General features: G+C 41.9%; 1 protein-coding gene across 1 annotated transcript in view; it reads right to left on the bottom strand.

Annotated features, from left to right (window-relative positions):
- Positions 1-954: 954 nt before the first annotated feature.
- LOC134573760 (interleukin-13 receptor subunit alpha-1-like) overlaps positions 955-22,001 on the bottom strand; it is a 77,334-nt gene continuing 56,287 nt past the window's right edge. Inside the window, exons 8-11 of the mRNA XM_063433538.1 lie at positions 15,874-16,009; positions 15,085-15,181; positions 12,670-12,739; positions 955-1,215 (exon numbers count right to left, since the gene is read on the bottom strand). Coding sequence (XP_063289608.1) covers positions 1,099-1,215; positions 12,670-12,739; positions 15,085-15,181; positions 15,874-16,009 — 420 coding nt within the window. The 3' untranslated portion in view covers positions 955-1,098. The remainder of the gene's footprint in view (positions 1,216-12,669; positions 12,740-15,084; positions 15,182-15,873; positions 16,010-22,001) is intronic.

The raw sequence follows: 22,001 nt of genomic DNA on the forward strand, positions 1-22,001 counted from the left end.
TTCTCCATTGGAATAAAACAGAGAAATGCATAAATCCTGGATTGTTGCTGGGCCACGAGGACTGCTTTTGGGAACCACTGCTCTAGAGCATTATCAGGCCCCTTACAATATAAAACCCAAGAAAAAGTGTACAGTGAATGCAACCAAACATAACAACCAAATGTAGCTGTATCTATAAACAGTTACACACAGGCATTACGATGTGCTATTTAATAGTAGTTTGTCAGTAGTACAAGCGTTGATCTTAGGAGAAATACCTGATAGACATTCACTGAAGGAAAAGAGGTGACAAATAGATTTTCGTAGATGTGTCTTGCACACAAGTCTTGGTAGGTAAACCTAACCTACATACATTTTAAGTCAATGTTTAATGATTTAGGAGGTCTCTCCCAGTATCCTCAGGATACATTTTATCAATGTCATCAAGGTCAGACAGTAAAGTGAAGCAAAAAATATTGTTACACAATCACAAATGCTTTTCTGTCTGATGGCTTAAGGACATACTTTCTCTCTGTAACGGAGTCAGCTTCAGTGGTATTTAAATTGCTTGTTGTCTGTGTTAAACCACCAATCAGAATTCAAAATCTAAAATGAGACTCAATCTGAGGAACATGGTACTTGTAGTCATCTATTCCTAAATACTTGAATGACTTCAGTTTTAGGCCATATTTCTATTTCTAGACGACAAGCCACTCTACTAAATAGGACTTTACTGGGTAATCCATAGCAGCATCCACAATAATGTATCTCCTTCTACTCAGTCAGTTAGGACAAGAAATCTTCTATAAAAGTCTTCTATATACACAGTGGATGATGGTTCCTAGTCTTTTTTCCTGTTCTTCTCTGTCAATATGTACATCCAGAAACACAGCTAGTCATAGCATATCCCATCTTCCAGCCAAGCCTTGAGCACACATGGTCTCTAAGGAGTTTTGTGTGTCTTCGAAAATGAAAGGTCAAGTTTTCTTTTCCAAAATACCACAGTAAGGATCGGCCTTAGAGCTTTAGAACTTGCGGTCAAATTTTCACTGTTGCACAGTATACCTCAGGAGAAAGTATTATAAAAATTGTCTTTGCTTTTCTTTGTTACTGAAAACTTCACTCTAAGGAGGAGGAGCATGTGGAACATGTCGGAGACTCAACGAAGATAACAGAACAGATCTCATCATTCGGTGGTGTGTTCCAGACATTTGCATACTTGAATCTTAGCAATTGCTATAGGGAATAAGGAGAAAACACAAACAGATTGATAAAAAAAACTACACAAATTCTTTATGTGTCATAAAATATATATATATATATTTTTGTCATTTTTTAACAGACATTTGCGTGGTGAATTATATGAAGAATCATCAGACATTGTGATTTATAAGTGTGAGGAATAATTATTTAAAGGGCCACTATAGTCACCAAAACAACTACAGCTTAATTATTTTTTTTTAAATAAAGATAAAGGGAAGTATCCTATTCTCCCTAATTGATGGGACAAGCAATGTGTTACTGATGATTGCTACAAAATAGAATGATGGTACCAATTAATTTAGCAGAAGAAAATAAGAAAGATCTGGGAGCAATAGTGACATGTGCAGGTCTTCTCCAGCCACTTGTCCATCAGTGATTCTATGATGTCCTCTCATTATCTCTACTTCAAAATCCCAAATAATAAAGAAGAGCATTAGCAGCACGATGTATGGGATATGCGTTAGCCTACATCAGGACCATATTTTTAGATGCCCTTCTCTGCCCAACTCCTTGTTTAAATACCTTTCTCTTGATTTCTGTATCCATTGTGAAACAACTCACATTTAAAAAATACAAAAAATGTGTAAAGGCAAAAAAAAATCTACAAGGAAGCCAATAACACGTGTCTCAGCTTTTAGCACTTTGCCCACAAAATAGCTCCTGCTTTGCTTGATTAATCTACTCCTTAGGTCACTTTCAAAGATTTTAGTGCAAAGTTTGCTAGAAACATGAGCTAGCTTTGAAAAATCTTAAGCCCACAGAAAAGTAAACAAGTATTTAAATAATAATAAAAACAAATTCACAAAACAATTATATATATTCAGTAGATCATGCAGCGGTCGAACCAGTCTAGCAACTTAAAAATAGTTGATGCCAAACCCTAGTGAACAGATGATAAGCATGTATGCAGAGTCTGATTAACATTCTTCAGGTAAGCCCTACTCGGAGTGCTAGTAACTCCCAGTGTCCATATTCCTCGAACAATACAAGTGCACAAATCAGACTTTTTTCCCCCCACTACTTCTATATTCAATGTTCCACCCTACCTTTCCTGTCATGTATTTTTTTTTTTTTTTTATGTTTTTTTCAGGTTTTGTTTTTTTGGAAGTGTGCAAAGTTTTTTTTTATTGCTCATTTTGTACTAAACATGTATTATTTGCTGTACTTTCCTCAATGAAAAAAAAATATTAAAAGATTTACAAAGAAAAGATAAGAATAAAATATACAAAATACATAACATATGTATATAAAAAAATATACAAAATATATAACATGTATATACACAAAAAACAATAAATGTACTGGACAGCAGACACGCTGTATTGTTGAACTCTATTAAATTGATCGGGAATGAAACAACATGATAATTTATCTCAAATTCCTGGGAATGCTTAAACTAGTTGTTAATGTTTATGTAAAATACCTGCACTTCTGTTTAAACAAACATATATTCCCAAAGTTATGGTATTTGACTAACAAGTTAGATGCTCCCTACCCCAATAAACAAGTTAAATAGAGTGATTTACCTTTACTCCCCCTGTCGCTCCTCCCCTGGCAAAGATTATCATTAAGGGTGATCTCAGCCAATCTCAACCAGTTGAAAGTTTCCCCAAAGAGAAGTATTGAGGGGGATAGTGCACATGCGTGTCAATTTCTGTGCTATACCAATCAGCATCTTCACATAGAGAGGCATTGCCTCAATGCCTCTCTATAGGGAGCATTCAGCGTCTCCATGCAGAACATGAAGAGGTGAACATCAGTCCTGTACTTACTACATGACTGCACCTGGAAGGTGGCGTTAGGATGCACTGTAAATACTGCCTTTTCTTAGAAAGAGCAGTGTTTACATTGTTGAGACTGCAGTAATTGTCTCTTTGCACCAGAACCATTGCGTTAAGCTGTAGTGGTTCTGGTACTTGTAGTTTTCCTTTAAAATAATTTATTAATGTGTTTTAATTGTTACAAAATCTCTTAATATCAAAAGAATGTTTTTTTTCCTTAAATAACTGCTGTATTTAAACGATGACCTTTCACCTGCATGGCAATACTTTTTCCTACAATGTTCCCCCATTTAGGTAAACAAGGATGTGTTTCTGATGGGAAGTGGTTAAAACATACCCACAGCAGGCAGGAAAGTGATGCAAAGATATTTGCTTGCTGCTGTGTTGGTTTATGAAGATAAGCGTGTGGTCTGCAATTTACAAAAAATTTTAAATGTATGTCTACATGTTTTGTTCTGTTACATACAATTATGAGAGACAACCACAAAAATGCTAAATATTGTTTTTTCAAGCCTTGTAAACAATGCCTGGAATGTGTATGTGAACAAAGGTATAATTACCGAATCTAAAGAAACATTATATTCCTATCAGAAATGTTATCTGTGACTGTCAACATTCCAGACTAGGGGGGCGGGGCCTGGACTTCATGGCGGCTGGACGTGCCTCGTGTGAGCTCCGAGCTCAATCTACCCACATAGCCTGATTACTTGCACGCCAGCCAGCCAGGACCCACACAAGCACCTAAACAAGGACTTACCTACCTCAGGAGCCAGCCGAAGTGCCCCGGGTCTGCCGCCCGCGGGTGCACGGAGCGTCCATCGAGGGTGTCGGGAGTGCGGCCTAGCAGTATCGCTGGACGGTTGAGGCGGCCGATCCCCCGCTCTGTGCGACCTAGTGCCCTCCCAAGCTTGCAACACAGCCCTGTTCCCCCCCCTCTGGACCGGCGGGGGTTATCCCGGTCCTCCTTAGCCTGAACCTGGCACCAACTGACTAAGATACCGCCACCCTAACTGTCTAAGATACCACCACAACAGAAGCAAACAAAATGGAGGCGCAGCTTACCATGCAAGGAGCAAACTCCCAGCACTCCGAGCCAGATCACCCAAAGGAGGCTGGAAGAACTCTTCACCCGATTCTGGGCCAAGCTGGAGGCACGACAAGAAGTAGTAAAGCCCCAACATCAGGAGGCCGACTGGGAGGCTGAGAACAGGATGGTGACTGGGCCCCCTGTGATCATTCATGACTCCAAATCACACGCACCCCCTCACACTAAGAGATCACCCAGGCCGAGGGCCACTAGGGGCAGAACCCCACGGCACCGACCACACAGGCGGAGGACCACCCGCCACATGCGGCCACCAACCTCCTGCCGACCCCCCAGAGGGGAGGACTGGGACCTTGGGAGCCCCCAAGTCCGTGGCACGAAGGTGCTGGCCCATCAACCGACCTGGGGCTGGAAGGATGCCCAATGGAACCATCCAAGTGATACGGCCACCTTTGCCCCCAACACACGGGACTCACACTTCCCAGCCTTGGGAATAGGCTGAACCCAGACCTGCCGATCTGTCCAAAAAAGGACTCAAACCTGGGGAACCCCAGGGAACATTATAGTATTGCATTAGTTTATCATTTTGCCTACACATAAGTAAATTCCAGTCTATGCCTGCCACCTCACACTTATTATAGGCGCTCAACTCGTTTTTGATTTCTTTTGTGTCTATTTTTTGTTGTTTTAGACTACCCCTACCACATAACATAGTACTGCAAGCTATGGCTAGGGCACTGGGGCCCGTCTTATACTGTTTAAAACGAGAGTGCAATGTTGAATGCCGTATATATAGTGCAGCCTGGAATCTCTAGCACAACTAAGTATGCATAGCCTGTTACACATTGTGAGCCTTACCTGAATCTGCATTTTGAGCCTAACCTGATATTAGCTAATGACATACCAATGCTTAGTAATTTGCTAGTGTAGAGTGAACCGCCTGTTAACTCACTGCTTTGTTTTTCCTGCAGTCATGTACATAACACAACGTTAGTAACCCTATGCTATGATGTCCACTAATGCAGTGCTCCCACTCTGTGTCTCTCCTCTGACTTTTCTTACCTGCCAGGCTCATCTTGATTCTTAACTAAAGAATGTAACTCATGTTTAAAACCACAGTCTCTTACCTAGTGCCAATAACATGTCACTAACACTTTCAACGTAAAAGCTGTCTTTCCTAACGAAGCAAAGCTACATACATATTAGCTTCGTTACATACACGTTTTAACCTAGCATGCTAAAATCTAATTCAATGATGTTTAATAGCCTGTTATCCTCTTGTTATACATATAAAAAAAATGTGCTGTCTCAACTGCCACACTTTGAAATGTTTTGAAAAATGCCTGCAGATGCTATCGTGGCTATGCACGCTTGCTGTTACTTTTCGCACGAATAAAATAAAGAATTTAAAAACAAACAAACAAAAAAAAAAACATTCCAGACTACATTATTATACTATGAAAATATTAACTATGAAATGTCATGTGTCATTGTAGGGTGATCAGAAGGGCTATTCACTAAAATAGCTGACTTGGAGATTTTTCAGTTTAACTGAATTTAAAATTCACGTTAAATCCCTGATAATTTTCACTTCAGTGAATAACCATAAAATTGCACAGGGCATATGGTAACAGTGTTTTACAACATGTTCTGACAAATCTCATAATTTCTTAGCTGCCCTATTAACCTCACATGCACAGACACATGCTGCCTCCCCAACACACACACGCACATACACACACACACTGCATCACCAGCACAAACACAATATATGACCTGCATAGACTGCATCCCTTATCACACCCTATTCCAGGGACAGGCAACCTTCGGCACTCCATATGTTGTGGCCTACATCCCCCATAATGCTCTTACACCCATAATGCCTGCAAACATCATGGAAGGTGTAGTCCAAAACATCTGGAGTGCCAAAGGTTGACTATGCCTGCGCCTATTCCTTATACACACTACATACTCCTACACATAGTTACATAGTTACACACTGCATAACCAGCAAAAACTACTACATACCCTGAACACACATTATGTCCCCTACACACACACTGCATCCACACTAGGTGGGCACATTGTTTTTGGTAATGGACTGTGTGCATGCTTTGTGTACCCATCAGCTCTTTGTGATTGGATACAACTCATATGTTATGTGTCTATCATTGGATTAATAGCATGCACACGCCCTTTTGTTTGTTTAGATGTTTGGATTACGTAATATTGCTTCTCATATAGGACACCATGCATGATTTAGACTTTATAAAGGGAGAATCTCTCAAAATCGCTCATAATTTACAAATTATTGATAGTCCAATAAAAAAAGTACCACAAGAAAGTGCAATACTTCATTATTTTAAATCTACATTACTGGACTAATACGGCAGTTCAAATATCAGGACGATCATGCATGTTTACAGACTGGTTTTCTAGCTGGTCTATTAACTATAGAGTACTATTTATAGTTCTTCCTCTATGAAGTCAAAAGGGGAATTTTCTTAATTTTATTTTTAGGTCCCAAGTAAAATAGAAAGTTCAAGTGTGACATAATGTCATCAAGGTCCTTTTGATTAGAGTTCACTGGTAACAATGCAAAATTTTCAAGAAATCCCAAAGTCTCTTCTTCTTTCATAAGCCTTTTCCGGATTTGCACTGGTTTTATTTTTCTCTTTTTTTGTTTATGTGTTTGCTTTCTAGCTATGTTATTACATTCTGGTCATTATGAAGAAATGTTCATGATTATATTTTTATATATACAGCAATAAGGTCAATTTGTATTGCGTATAAGTACCACACTGTATAATTCTATATGTATGGCTACTGTAGTCTGTAGGCATGTGCATGGGGAACATTATCGGTTCGGTTCGGCATTCCGAAATTTGGGATTTTCGCAATTCGACACTTCAAGACTTCGGAACTTCGAAACTTAGGCACTTCAGCACTTTGGAAATTCGGCAACTTCGGCACTTCGACACTTCGGAAATTCGGCAACTTCGGCACTTCGATACTTCGACACTTCGGAATTTCGGCGTTTCGGGACTTCGGCACCTCAGGACTTCTCTTGCAGCCGCTTGGTAGATAACTCCCTAATTCCCACGGTATTAGGGAGTTATCTACCAAAAGGCTGAAAGACCTAAATTGGTCTTTCAGCCAAATTTACTAATACTAAGTAAAAATTACTTAGTATTAGTAAATTTTGCCCCTACTCGCTATACCGCAAGTAGGGGCATGTCTAGTAAAAACAGTGAGCAGCCTGTGACTGCTCACTGTTTAAAAAAAATAAATAAAAATTGTCCCCCCCCTGGCCCCCACCCCTGAGCAGCGGGTGGGGGCCCTAAATACTAATAATGGGGGGGACCTAATGTCCTCCCCCCTGGCCCCCATCCCTGAGCGGCGGGTGGGGGCCCTAAATTGGAATAAGGGGGGGACCTAGTATCCTCCACCCTGACCCCCACCCCTCAGCGGCGGGTGGGGGCCCTAAATACTAATAAGGGGGGACCTAAAAAAATTAACCCCCCCAGGTGACTAGTGGTCCCCAAACCCCTAGTCCCCCCCTCCCCCCCAATAAAAATTAATCCCCCCTACTTACCCCATTCAACCTAAAAACTAATGAGGGGGGGACCTTTAACTAAGTACCTGTAAAAAAAAAAAAAAACTTACCATTCGATGTTTTCTTTCTTCTAAAATCTTCTTTTTTCTGCCCCAAAAAAGGCTATATAAAAAAACATAATAACCGACGCAATTATAAAAAAAAACAAAAATAAAAAAAAATAAACGAGCGCAAAAAAATAATAATCCATCTTCACCCATGGATGGCTCCGCGCAGACTGAGCTCTGCAGGGCGGGGAAAGGCTTATAAAGCCTTGCCCCGCCTTGCAATTAGGCTCAGAGCACTCTGATTGGTGAGTTTAAGCCATCCAATCAGAGTGCTCTGACAGGTAAATGAAGAGACAGACAGGTAAGTGTCTACATTTACCTGTCACAGCACTCTGATTGGTTGGTTTGAAATCCACCAATCAGAGTGCTCTGTGTCATTTTACACAGCGTGGGAAAGTTCTTTGGAATTTTCCATGCTGTGTAATTTGACTCATAACTCTCTGATTGGTTACTTAATCCACCAATCAGAGAGTTATGAGTCAAATTACACAGCGTGGGAAAATTCCAAAGAACACCTGGGGGGGACATTTTTTTTAGGGCCCCCACCCACCGCTCAGGGGTGGGGGCCAGGAGGGAGGACCTTAGGTCCCCCCCCTTATTCCAATTTAGGGCCCCCACCCGCCGCTCAGGGGTGGGGGCCAGGGGGGAGGACATTAGGTCCCCCCCTTATTTTACTGTAGGGCCCCCACCCACCCACCGCTCAGGGGTAGGGGCCAGGGGGGAGGACATTAGGTCTCCCCCCTTATTTTACTGTAGGGCCCCCACCCACCGATGAGGGGTGGGGGCCAGGGGGAGGACATTAGGTCCCCCCCCTTATTTTACTGTAGGGCCCCCACCCACCGCTCAGGGGTGGGGGACAGGGGGGAGGACATTAGCCCCCCCCCCTTATTCTGATTTAGGTCCCCCCCATTATTTTACATTAGGGCCCCCACCCACCACTCAGGGGTGGGGGTCAGGAAGGAGAACATTAGGTCGTCCCCCCTTATTCTGATTTAGGGCCCCCACCCGCCGCTCAGGGTTTTATTTTTTTATTTTTTCAGTGAGCAGCCACAGGCTGCTCGCTGTTTACTAGACATGCCCCTACTCGCGGTATAGCAAGTAGGGGCATAATTTACTAACACTAAGTAATCTTTACTTCGTATTAGTAAATTTTGGCCTTTTAGTAGATAGCTCCCTAATACCGTGGGAATTAGGGAGTTATCTACTTATTCTTTCCTGTCATTACGTTGACTGGCCAAGTAACTTACATTTATATAGGCCAAAGCAAGATTCCAAAACCACTGATCTAGAGCTACATAATAGCTTTGTATTATTCCTATCTGATGAGAATTGTTAAAGCACTGTAAAGGGACACTGAAGGCACACAGACCACTGAGGTGGTCTGGGTGCAACGCTCCTGTTGTTTTAATACTCCAATATAAAATATTGCCATTTTGTAAAAATGTTTCAATTGGAGGGTTAAGCACATCAAGTGGTTTTCATCCTTTTAGCCACTAAAGACACTTCCTCGGCAATAAATGAGCTAAGCTTGTTTATTCAATCAATGCTTCTCACAGACAGCATTTGATTGACGCAGTGCAACATGCATGCACGCTAGCCTACCCAATGCTTCCCTATGGTGAAAGCACTGGATTGACAGAGATCATCAAGGCAGATGGGGTCGTGTGGCTGCATCAAGACCAGCGCACTACAGAATATAAGGCAAGCAAATCTTACTTTTAGTGTATCGAGAAGCAATAGTCCCTCAAAGAAAAGAGCAGTACAATACAGGAAGCACATGATGAAATATATATTCTCACAGAAAACGAGAAATTGCACATAAATAATGTCAATAGCTACAGAAGCAATGCGGGGTCAAGGAAAGCCCAAAATATAAAGCGTCACAGCTGAGAACGGAGGACGAAAAGGGGAATCATTACTTCTCTAGAAATTATACCACTAAATATTACATTGAAAATCAGCACTAACTTAAAGGGACACTATAGTCACCAGAACCACTACAGCTTAATATACTGGTAACGTTCTGGTGTCCCAAGCCTGTCCCTGCAGGCTTTTCAATGTAAAAACTGCCTTTTTCGAGAAAAGGCAGTGTTTACATTGGTGCCTTGTAGCACCTCTGGTGACAGTCACTCAGACAGCCACTAGAGGTGCTTCCTGGCATTCAGGGTCTACACACACGCTCCCCAAAGAGATGTGTTAATTCAGTGCATCTCTATGAGAAGATGCTGATTGGTGCACATGTGCAATAGGCTCCCAATGCTTTCCTATGGGAAACTGATTCTGTCGATCATTAGTGAAAATCCAGCCTGGGACAGCCGCGGTGAGTTGTGCATGTTGTGGGAGAAAAGGGGAGTAAAACCAACTTTTCACTGCACAGACGGGGAGGGAAGGGGGTGCGGGGAGGGGAGGGGAGGGTGAGACATAAACAGCTACATCAGCCCCATAGTGTAAGGAATACATGTGCAAGTACTGCTCTATTTTCTTTATGTTTATATTAAAGGTTTAGCACATTACATCAAAATCCAGTTCAGTCCAGGCACAACCAGAGCGCAATTTTGAATGTTTGCCCACTGACAAAGAAATGATTAGTCTAGAATTTTAATGGTATGTGTATTTTAACAGTGAGAGACAGAATAACAAAAACAAATAATCCAGAAAAACGCTTGTCAAAAAAGTTATACATTGATTTGCATGTCAATGAGCGAAATAAATATTTGACCCCCTCGACTTAGTACTTGGTGGCAAAACCCTTGTTGGCAATCAGAGGTCAGACTTTTCTTATAGTTAGCCACCAGGTTTGGACACATCTCAGGAGGAATTTTGTCACACTCGTCTTTGCAGATCCTCACCAAGGCATTAAAGGTTTGAGGCTGACTTTTGGCAACTCGAACCTTCAGCTCCCTCCACAGATTTTCTATGGGATTAAGATCTGGAGACTGGCTAGGCCACTCCAGGACCTTAATGTGCTTCTTCTTGAGCCACTCCTTTGTTTCCTTGGTTGTGTGTTTTGGGTCATTGTCATGCTGGAATACCCATCCATGACCCATTTTTTAATGCCCTGGCTGAGGAAAGAGGTTCTCACCAAAGATTTGACGGTACGTGGCCCCGTCCATCGTCCCATTGATGTGGTGCAGTAGTCCTGTCCCCTTAGCAGAAAAACACCCCCAAAGCATAATGTATCCACCTCCATGTTTGACGGTGGAGTTGGTGTTCTTGGGTCAAAGGCAGCATTTTTCCTTCTCCAAACAGGGCGAGTTGAGTTGATGCCGAATAGCTCGATTTTGGGCTCATCTGACCACAACACTTTCACCCAGCTCTCCTCTGAACCATTCAGATGTTCATTGGCAAACTTCATGTGCTTTCTTGAGCAAGGGGACTTTAGGGGTTCTGCAGGATATCAGTCCTTCACAACGTAGTGTGTTACCAATTGTTTTCTTGGTGACAATAGTCCCAGCAGCCTTGAGATCATTAACAAGATCCTCCCGTGTAGTTCTGGGCTGATTCCTCACCGTTCTCATGATCATTGAAACTCCATGAAGTGAGATCTTGCATGGAGCACCAGACCGAGGGAGACTGACAGTTATTTTGTGTTTCTTCCATTTGCAAATAACAGCACCAACTGTTGCCACCTTCTCACCAAGCTGCTTGGCTATGGTCTTGTAGCCCATTGCAACATTGTGTAGGTCTACAATCTTGTCCCTGACATCCTTGGACAGCTCTTTGGTCTTGGCCATGGTGGAGAGTGTGGACTCTGATTGATTGATTGATTGCTTCTGTGGACAGGTGTCTTTTATACAGGCAACAAGCTGAGATTAGGAGCACTCCCTTTAAGAGAGTGCTCCTAATCTCAGCTCGTTATCTGTATAAAAGACACCTGGGAGCCAGAAATCTTGCTGATTGATATGGGATCAAATACTTATTTCACGCATTGACATGCAAATCAATGTATAACTTTTTTGACATGCGTTTTTCTGGATTTTTTTTTTTTTTATTCTGTCTCTCACTGTTAAAATACACCTACCGTTAAAATTATAGACTGATCATTTCTTTGTCAGTGGGCAAACTTTCAAAATCAGCAGGGGATCAAATACTTTTTTCCCCTCACTGTATATCGCTGAAGGATCCTGTCATATATATATAAGATAGGGACAAGTTTTCCAATTTGTTTTACATATACTCCATAAAAAACAAAACACACAAAAAAAACTATTTTCTTCCAACACTTGATGAAAGGATTGTTGTATTAAAAAATAACTTTGAGGTGACAATGTCTCCTCTCCTTTGTTTAATTGCTGACGGCAGGGTGCAAAGTTGTCCTAAATAGACACTATACGGCCTAACCATTCCCTGCTCCTCTGCATGTCCAGATCCTGTACCCATTTCAGTTTACCACCGCCATTTTACAATTCCCCCTTCTTCATCACAACAGCAGTAATACATGGATACTTAGCTTTTACACATTTTCACAGTTATTACTATTATTATGAATTATTATTATTTTACTGTGTGAATTTGGGGAAATTCAAGGCGAATTCAATGTGTATTTAAAATTTTAAATAGCTGATTGTGGATATTTTCTAATTTAGCAAATTTTACTTGAAATATAAATATAATTTCCATTTACTCTTACAGTTTAGTGACTGCAGCTCTTTTACCCAATAACCTGGGTCATTGTTTCAGATTTCAGCAAATATGTAGAACTGCATGTAAGTCCAAAGATGTTTTGGCATCAGACCGAGTTAAGCAACATTTCTTTTCAAATGGATCAATAGGGTTTATAAATATCCATATCTGCACCTACTCTATTTTAATCTTTCTTTCTTGAGCCGCTGGCTACCTGGTACTATGAGTAATCTGTAGGCTGATTTACTAAGGTTATATTCTTTCCATTCCATTTTGTTAGTGTGAATGCAAAATGTCTATCAGAATATTATTTACCTGCAAATTATCTAGGTCTCCAAAAGGTTTTCCAGGGTCAGGTATGGGTGGAAGAATACAAAGAATGCATCTATGGAATAATTAAAAAAAGTATAACGTCAAAATGTATAACATGTATAATAAAATCATTTTACTTTTATTTAACATTTCTATCACAGTATGAAATATTTTACAGCTTATGCAAGTTTTTTGAGGTTTATTCACTAAAAAGTGAGTAGCCATGAATTGCTATAAGTAGCTACAAAAAAGAATACTTTCTAACTTGGCTACGTTGAAGGTTTAGAAATAGGGAAAGGAAATTGGGAACACCAAATGATAAAATAGTCAATAAATAATCTAGACCTTACCCCATATTTTATAGTTAAAGTAACAGCGTGCACACACAAACAAAAATACAGTTTTACATTTAACAAGGCTACTTAAAATAACCTATCTTAGCAAATAAATATGAGGATTTGGTTTCATACTAGTACCATATGGCCATATGTCACAGTACCCATATCGGTGGATCCTACACTAATTTTAACATGGGAGATTTACATGCTAACTTGCAATACTTACTTACAGTATAAACTGCTTCAAGAGACTCCTCAATTTAGGCTTTCATGTAGTCACCTACAAAAGGGCACCCATAGTGGATGGGTTGGGTTCTCAGTCTAATATAAATCTTGTCTGCACAGAAAAAATGGGTATTGGATGTGCCCCCAATTCCCATTTTTTCCCACAATTTATTTTATCAGGAGTTAAATCTTGTCCTCCTCTATTTTTCTCTTTTCCCCCCCTCAGTATCAAAATCTCTCCTTACACCAACTTGCCTCAATCTCCCAACAACCTCCACATTAACCGTTCTATGCTGCACTCCCCCCTTCTTTCATCCCATGCCCTGCATTCTTTTCTCTATTCTCTCCATCCTTCTCCCACTCAATCTCATCCCAGACTCCACCCATTTAAAACCCGCTCACATCTTCTGTCTCTAGCTTTTCTCCTGCTTCTAGCAGCATGTGATGTCTCAACAACCCAGGGCCCATCATCTGCTCTACTCACACAAAGTCAACTAGAAACCACTAGGGATGTGCATGGGGAAAATTTCTGTTCGGCTCGGCATTCCGAAATTCGGGACTTCAGATTGCAGTATAAAGGAATAAGACACCACAAGATCATTTACAATCCCAAAGTACAAAACAAACAATATCAACTAAAACATGTATTAAACCAAGTGATCCCCAAACTACTCAAGCACCCCAAATGAAACAGGGTTAATCAATATACTAAGGGACACAGATTTCGACGTTTTTCAATGAAAACCTGTTTATTGATCAGTCTACTTAACATCAGTTGTTCTACATAATATTTACATGGTTATTTTCTAAAGTGAGGCTTGTCCGGAATTCAAATTTTAGACAAAAATAGCCAAACTAGAAGCATAGCTGACTGGGAAACTGTTTTTATCTTAAATATTAAATTCACTTCCAATTTCTGACAATTCTCACTTTAGTAAATAACCCTGACATTGTAAAAAAAACATCAATGTTTTCTGTAATATTAGTGTAATATTTGTTCCACATCACCGATGTATTCAAATTATTTTTTAATGGCTGTGTTGGATAAATTGTGGGCTGAACATAACAGCCATTTTACTTAATACATTATTGTTCTGGATCGAGGGAATGTGGTTAAGGAGGCAGGCGAACAGTAAATCATTCTGTAAACCATTGATATTTTGAGCAAAAAAATCAACGATTTGAGCAGGCCAAATATATAGCATATTAAAGAGGCCAAAACCTATCAAACACATTAAAGTTATAATGTTGCAATATCCCTTTAAGCACATTATCAGACATTATCTACAGTGGATTCCTATACTGATGCTCCTCACTTACCAACCGGGTTCCGTTCTTACGACCTGGTCGTTAAACGAATTGGTCGGTAAGTGAGGCGCATGCGCACCAGTGCAGGTCTATGTTTGGGGAAATTTCCCCGAATACAGACAAACGCACCAGAGCAGGGAATTCCTCTAATCTATGTTCGGGGAAATTCCCCCGAACATAGAAAAGGGCAGCAGAGCGGAGAATCCCTCAAATCTATTTTCGGGGAATGTTCCCCGAACGTAGACATAAGCACCAGAGCAGGGAATCAATCTAATCTATATTCTGGGAAAATTCCCCAAACATAGACCAGCTCTCTAATGTGGGGAATCCCATGAATACCCACACTAGAGAGCTGGTCGTAAGTGCGAGCCGTCGCAAAGTGAGGACTACCTGTAACTAAGATCTGGTTTTAAATTGCAATGTTCTTCTTAATAAAACCTTTTTTTTTTTTTTTTTTAAATACTGCTATATTTTTCAAACCTGTGCCTGTATTTCCCGATAAAACAATTCATTAGCTTGCATAAAAATGTCCCCATAAATTATTTACCTTTTAATACAAACGACAGCGATGACTGTTAAGATGGTCACAGAGATAGGGATTAAGACAGCTAGGATGATATTCATTGTCCTGAATTTGTATTCTGCTACAAAAAACAAACCAGCAAAATATTAAAATTAAACTCTCTATGTTTCTAACAAGTAAACAGTTACCTTACTTCAAATGTGATACGAAAACTTGCCATTTACCATATCCGTATAACATTGAAACAAGTGTTATGTTCTTTAAGTGAACACTCCAAGCAATGTAACCATGACTGACGCTGTAGTGGTTATTGTACCAGGAACACCCTGCCAACCTCCTAGAGCAGGCATAGGCAACCTTTGGCACTCCCGATGTTTTGGACTACACTTCCTATGATGCTTTGCCAGCATTATGGGTGTAAGAGCATTATGGGGGATGTAGTCCACAACACCTGGAGTGCCGAGGGTTGCCTATCCCTGCCCTAGAGTAAGTAGTCAATTTAATTTAGGTATTCACCCTCTGCCCCCTACATTGAGCTATGTATGGTGGTGCAGGGCCTTGCTCTACTGAGACTCTCAACCAATGAGCGAGCTCCTGCACTGCAGGGCCTAGCTCAGCTATGTTAAAGGAACCTCCTTGCCGGAGTTTCTGGCTGCAGAGGAGGTGGCAGCTGGCACAAAGTGGGCTGCAGTGGTCATGGTGCTTGGAGTGCTCCTTTAAAATGGTATGGTTGCAATACGTTGAAGTGTGATGTGCATATGTTATATCTATTTTTTGAAATATATTCAGTAAAGCTATGGTTTCTGGTCTTACCTGAAATAGTTTTTTCCTCGCTCCACTCACTCCAGGGAAAATCGCCATACATGTCATGTTTTTTTGATCGTATTTTAATTGTATATGTTGCATCAGGATCACCAAGTAAAATTTCTTTGCTGTTATTCCTAGTTTCCTTTTTAAATTAACACAAAAAAAGATATATTATTTGGATAATGATTATATTTGATGGTCCCACACAATTCTTGTCTCACCATTACAGAGGGAGCATTTTCTTAACACTAACCCGGTCCTTAACAATGTCTTCTATTTTTGTCAAACTGCTTTAACCCCTTAAGGACACATGACGTGTGAGACACGTCATGATTCCCTTTTATTCCAGAAGTTTGGTCCTTAAGGGGTTAAAGCAAGTTGACAATTAACTGAAAATCAAACCAGTAGTCCCTTTTTACATTCATCACTAATTATACAGATTATAAATCATTTTGTATTACTTGCTACCATTTTATATAGTAATATGTATTTGGTATATCTTGAAACAGCTGAAGAAGTGTAACTTAATGCTGAAGTCATACTCACATGATTAACATCCAAAATGTAATCGTGGCAATCTTGTGACATTTCTGTGAAATTGTTTAAAGCAGGAATGTCCAAAGGTAGATCCCCAGATGTTGTAGAACTACAACTCCCATTATGTTTTGCGTGCCTTTAGAATGCTTTAGAATGGCAAGGCATTATGGAAGCTGTAGTTTTAAAACATATGGGGATCTACCTTTTAGACACCCCTGGTTTAAAGGATATAAAAGTAAGCCAGAGATTGCTAGTTTGGGAATTGCATTGATTTGCCTGTATCCCATTAACCCTTGGCATTACTCATTCATTGCACTGAGTGAATCGAATAAAAGAAAAATATAGAAGAGCATGTCTGGTTCAAATGTATTTTCCATAACAACTACAATATGCTGTAGTTGTTATGGTGCTTGGCATGTCCCTTGAACTGCAGTTTGTAGTGTTAATGCATAAAAAAATAAACATGTTTATACTTCTTATGATCTGATATGTTATATTTCTAGCTAATAACTAGGGGTCGGCAACATTTCCACAAAAAGAGGAGAAACGGATAAAAACTAGTAGTTTTTGCCTCACATTAAGAGCTCACTTGAAAAAGTACTTAGAATTTGTCTTTGTTTTCCCCCTGTCACATCTCTGCATTTTGATCACAAAATATATGAACTTAACATTTTTTTGCATGTGGCAGCCAGATGAAATAAAATTTGCGCCGCATAGTTTTGCAGATTTGTTTTGCAGAAAGGTAAAAATAAAAAAAATTAAAATTAAAAAAAAAGGGAAAAAAATTCAGATATGAAGAAACCATGAACTCTAAGTTATCCCTAATAATGACACCACAGTACATTTAAGCAATACAGTACACAATGGATAAGGGACTCTTAATATGAAATAACAGAATTGTGAAATTCAAGGATTTTACTATTACCATGACGTAAAGTCATGATTTTATTAATGACAAGGAGACGAGTATTATGCTGCACTCTTTCTTTATTTCCCTCAGCAGCAAAGAAAAAAAAACTTTATAAACATAACCAATAATAACATTAACAGTCTCAGGTGTATTCTTCCCAGCAACAGGAAACAGCCAATCAGGTTCCACTTCTCCAGCATAATAGGTTCTGTCAACCAATCCTGTTCCTCTTTATTTGCAGTCCCGAAGAAGTAAAATTATCCAACCAAACATTGAACCGGTTATAAAAGGAATGTCCCACTCGCTGTGAGGTAGATTAGACTATAAGAGAGGAAAAATATGGTAGTACCTTAGCAGAATACTGGGTGTATGCATAAATCATATGTATCCGAGGTATGGTTTGGTTAGTGTTCTTGCCAAATGGAATATGTAGTTTAACCTATAAATTGGGTGACCGTAAAGGCTTAGATTATCGGAACTAGTGGCTTACCTGGTTCCAATCACAAAGATAACTTGACATTTTAGCGAGTATAACAGTAGCAGAGATACAAGTTTATAGTGACTTCCCGAAGGTCAACTTACCCAGCTGCCATCAACCTTTCCACCGTCATCGGGTGGGAGAGAGGGATAATACTCGCCTCCGTGTCATTAATAAAATCATGACTTCACGTCATAGTAATAGTAAAATCCTTGAATTGTATTAAGACACGGAGGCTCCTATTATGCTGGTTTAAAGCTGAGAAACTACCGTTCCTGCAAAGTGGTGTATTGGCTTGAAATAAAAGTCACGGAAGGTAGATTCCGAGGACCAATCGGCTGCTTTCAAAATGTCTTCCAGACGACAACCTATTGAAGAGGCTTTGGAAGCCATCGCTCCCCGTATGGAGTGGGGTGAAAATATGGATGTGTCGATTCCTGCTGTAGCCATAATCCATTTGACCCAGCGAGCCAGGGTCGGGGTAGACACCGGTAGGTGTGGTTTCTGGAAGGATATGAAGAGTTCATGTTTAGTTGGGTCCCGAAATGCCGTGGTGCGAAGTTCGTAGGATTGTAGGCATTTAACCGGGCACAAGCGTGGTTTGTCAGTAAAGGATGGGTATGTCACTCTCTTTGTTGATGTTTTCGTTCTCCGAGTTATATCGAAAGTGACCCCTTCTGGAATATAGGACCGTGCGGTGACATCTAAGGCCCTGAGGTCAGGGACCCTTTTGCAGGATACGAGGCAGAGGAGCATAGCCAGTTTTGCTGACAATTGTTTCAGAGATACTGTTGCATTATCTGGCCAGGATTCGAGGAAGTTGAGGATAATGGAGACATCCCATAGTACTGAATAGCGTGGCAGCGGGGGTCGTGCGAATCTGATGCCGCGTGGGAGTCGGCATACCAGCAGGTGGCGTCCTGTCGGTGTTCCCTCGATGCCTTGGTATGCGGCTGAAATGGCCGATCTGTAAAGGTTCACTGTGCGGTATGCTTTGCCGCTTTCAAAGGATGAGGTTAAGAATTGAAGGATCGACGTCAGAGGAGCCGATATGGGATCCAAGTCCCGTTCCATGCACCAATCGCGCCATTTGCTCCAAGCAGATTTATAAGCTCGTCTCGTGCCGGGTGCCCATGCGCTCTCAAGAAGTTGGAGAGTTGATTCCGAAATTCCCTCGACTGGGTAGGGCTCCCTGAAACCAGCCATGCTGTGTGGTGAATTAAACCTTGTTGAATCAGGGGATGGGGGGACCTGTCCGGGTCCCGAAGTAGATAGTCGAAGTGTGGGAGGATGCGGGGTATGTCTATCGCCATCTCCAACAGGGAAGGAAGCCATGGTTGGGCCGGCCATAATGGTGCCACGATCACTACAGTTCCCGTCTGTTGCCGTAGTTGCAGTAGGCAACAAGGAATCAATGCAAATGGAGGAAAAGCGTAGTTCTTTGTGGAGGACCAGTCCTGGGTAAAGGCATCTGTTGTCAGTGCTGCTGGGTCCGGTTTCCAACTGAAAAATCTGGGAAGTTGTGTGTTCAAGCGGGAAGCAAACAAGTCCTTGTCCAAAGGACCCCACAGGGACTAGATGTCTTGGAAGACTCTGGGTTCCAGGTGCCAATCGCTGAAATCCCTGAGATGTCTTGAGCACCAGTCCGCGTTGTGTTGCAGAGGCCTGGGATGTACTCTGCTGTGACCGACATGCTTTGTGCCAGGCAAAACTGCCAAAAGTCCCGTGCTAAATTCGCCACGACCTTCGATTTCGTGCCTCCCAAGTGATTTATATACCGGACTGCCGATATAGTGTCCATTTTCAGGATGGCACATCGGGCTTGAGTTGGAGAAAAACTGCGGATTGCAAAGGAACCGGCCAGGAGTTCCAGGCAATTGATGTGAAGTGCTGATTCCACTTCGGACCATCTGCCACCTGTAGATACATTGCCACAGCGTGCCCCCCAACCGTGTAAGCTCGCATCAGATTCTATTATTATGTCTGGTGCAGTGCCGAAAATGGCTCGGCCATTCCAGTCTTCCATATGGGAGAGCCACCATTTGAGTTCTGTTTTCGCCTCTGTGTTCAGAGTGATCATGTCCACGTATGAGGTCCCGTCTCTCAAATGGGAGGCTTGTAGGCGCTGTAGCGCTCGGTAGTGCAGAGGGCCTGGGAAGATGGCCTGTATGGAGGCCGCCAAGAGGCCAATCATTCTCGCCAATTGTTTTAAGGAGATCTGTGAGGTCGCCAGAGTGCGTCTGATCTCCTTCTTTATGTTGGTTAGTTTTGTCGCCGGTAATTGTAGGGTCTGTAGTGTAGAGTCCACGATGAGACCCAAAAACTCTATGTGCTGTGTCGGAGTTAGGATGGATTTTTTCCAATTGATGATGAAACCTAAATTCTGCAATAGAATCTGAGTTCACTTCAGATGGGTCTCGGTAATTTGGGTGGACTGACCCATGATGAGGATGTCGTCTAGATAGATTATGAGACGAACCCCTCGACTTCATAGTAGCGCCATCCCGGGCTTCATAAGTTTGGTGAAGCACCATGGGGCTGAGGATAGTCCGAATGGGAGACAGGTGAATCTCCATTTCTTTCCTTGCCGTGCTCAATACCCAGGCATCTGATCTGATGAGATGTGTGACCATGCATGGAAAAAATGTCGGAGTCTGCACCCCACTGCCCATAGGGAAGAAGGAAATATGAGAGGACTTACCATAAGGTCGTCTGCTTGGACGGTTGCTTCGTGATCCACGAGCAGAACATGGCCACCCACGTTGTGGGAAGAAGGCCGGGGTGTTGCGGTGCTCCGTGAAGGAGGATTGTCCAGTGTAGGAGCCTCGGTTCTGTCGGAATGAACCCCTGTTAACACGGCCGGACCGACGGCTCCTGGCTCTTCCGGCCCCACCAAAAACCTTAGGGTGGAAAACTTTGTGCATATTCGATTGCGCCTTGTCTAGGGCAGTAAAAGTATGTACAAAAGAGCCCAGCTCTTTGACAAAATTGTCTCCGAACAGGAGACCATGGGCCTGGGTGCCCTGCTCGGTTATAGCCATGTTCACTAATTTTGGTTCTATTTTTGGTTCGATCCAACTCCTGGTCGTTTTCGACCATATCGAACAATTTGGTTGCTGGGCCCAGTATATCTAAAATCTTATCCTGGCAGTTGCGCAGGGAGAAATCTAGGCCTTTATTAGGCTTCCAACCTGTCTTGCCCAGGAATTGGATGATTTTCGGGTCCACTGCAGGTGTTCTGCAGGCCTCGTCAGGGATAGTGGGACGTGGGCATTCTGCCCGTAGTTTATTATGCGTTGCCTTATTTAAAGGCTTGCGAATTCTCGATGCTATGTATTTGGCCACATGGGCCGAAGGGGACCATTCCGCCGACCTTGGATGACGCAGGTCATCGGGGTCGAACAGAGGTTCCCCATAAGGGTCTGAGAGTTTGCTTGCATCGTCTGGGGCCTTAAGCTCCATGTCATACGAGTCAGATTGAGGCGTATTGTGCTCTTTGGGGTCATGGTCTTCGGCCATGCCATCTGACTCGGGATCTGATGGATCCTCCGTATCCATGCAGGTCTCTTTTTCAATCTCGCTGAGATCCGACTCAGAGTCTAGTTGGGCTTTTGCCCTTTTCCATAATCTAGCCGATTTTGCCCGGCTAGTGGCTCTTTTGCGTTTTGTTACATTAGGCGCGCCATCTGTGACAGGTGTATAGCTGTCCATCTTTGAGATTAAAGCGTGTTTAATTTTAGCCATGGCCTTGCGGCCAGTGTGAGGCTGTGTTGGGGTTATAACAGGCAAAGCCTGGGTAACGGTCGGCTGAGCCGATTTCTGTGCTTTAAGCAAAGCATGTGTAAGAGTCTGTGAAATTGACTCAGACATCAGTCCCATGGCCGACGTGAGGGCCTTAGTCATGACATGTGACATAGAGTTGTCAATCAATAACTGCATATCTGCAGCAGGATCAAATTCAGCGGGGATAGCCGCTGCAATATCAGATACCCCTGCTGGTGTTTTAACACTCCCTAAATTGGTGTTATTAGACCCTGAAGGAGTGGGTACATCATTGTTACCAGGCATATTGGGGTGTATTTATTACTGTCACCAATATCAAAGTTGTGATCGATAAACCTAAATGGAGGGTTGATTAACCCAGAGGAGAGAAAGGGGTAATAGGTCTTTAAGGGAGGAGTACTCACAGAAAAACATATGCACATACGC

Source organism: Pelobates fuscus, chromosome 9 (genome assembly GCF_036172605.1).
Source record: "Pelobates fuscus isolate aPelFus1 chromosome 9, aPelFus1.pri, whole genome shotgun sequence".
NCBI lineage: Eukaryota > Metazoa > Chordata > Amphibia > Anura > Pelobatidae > Pelobates > Pelobates fuscus.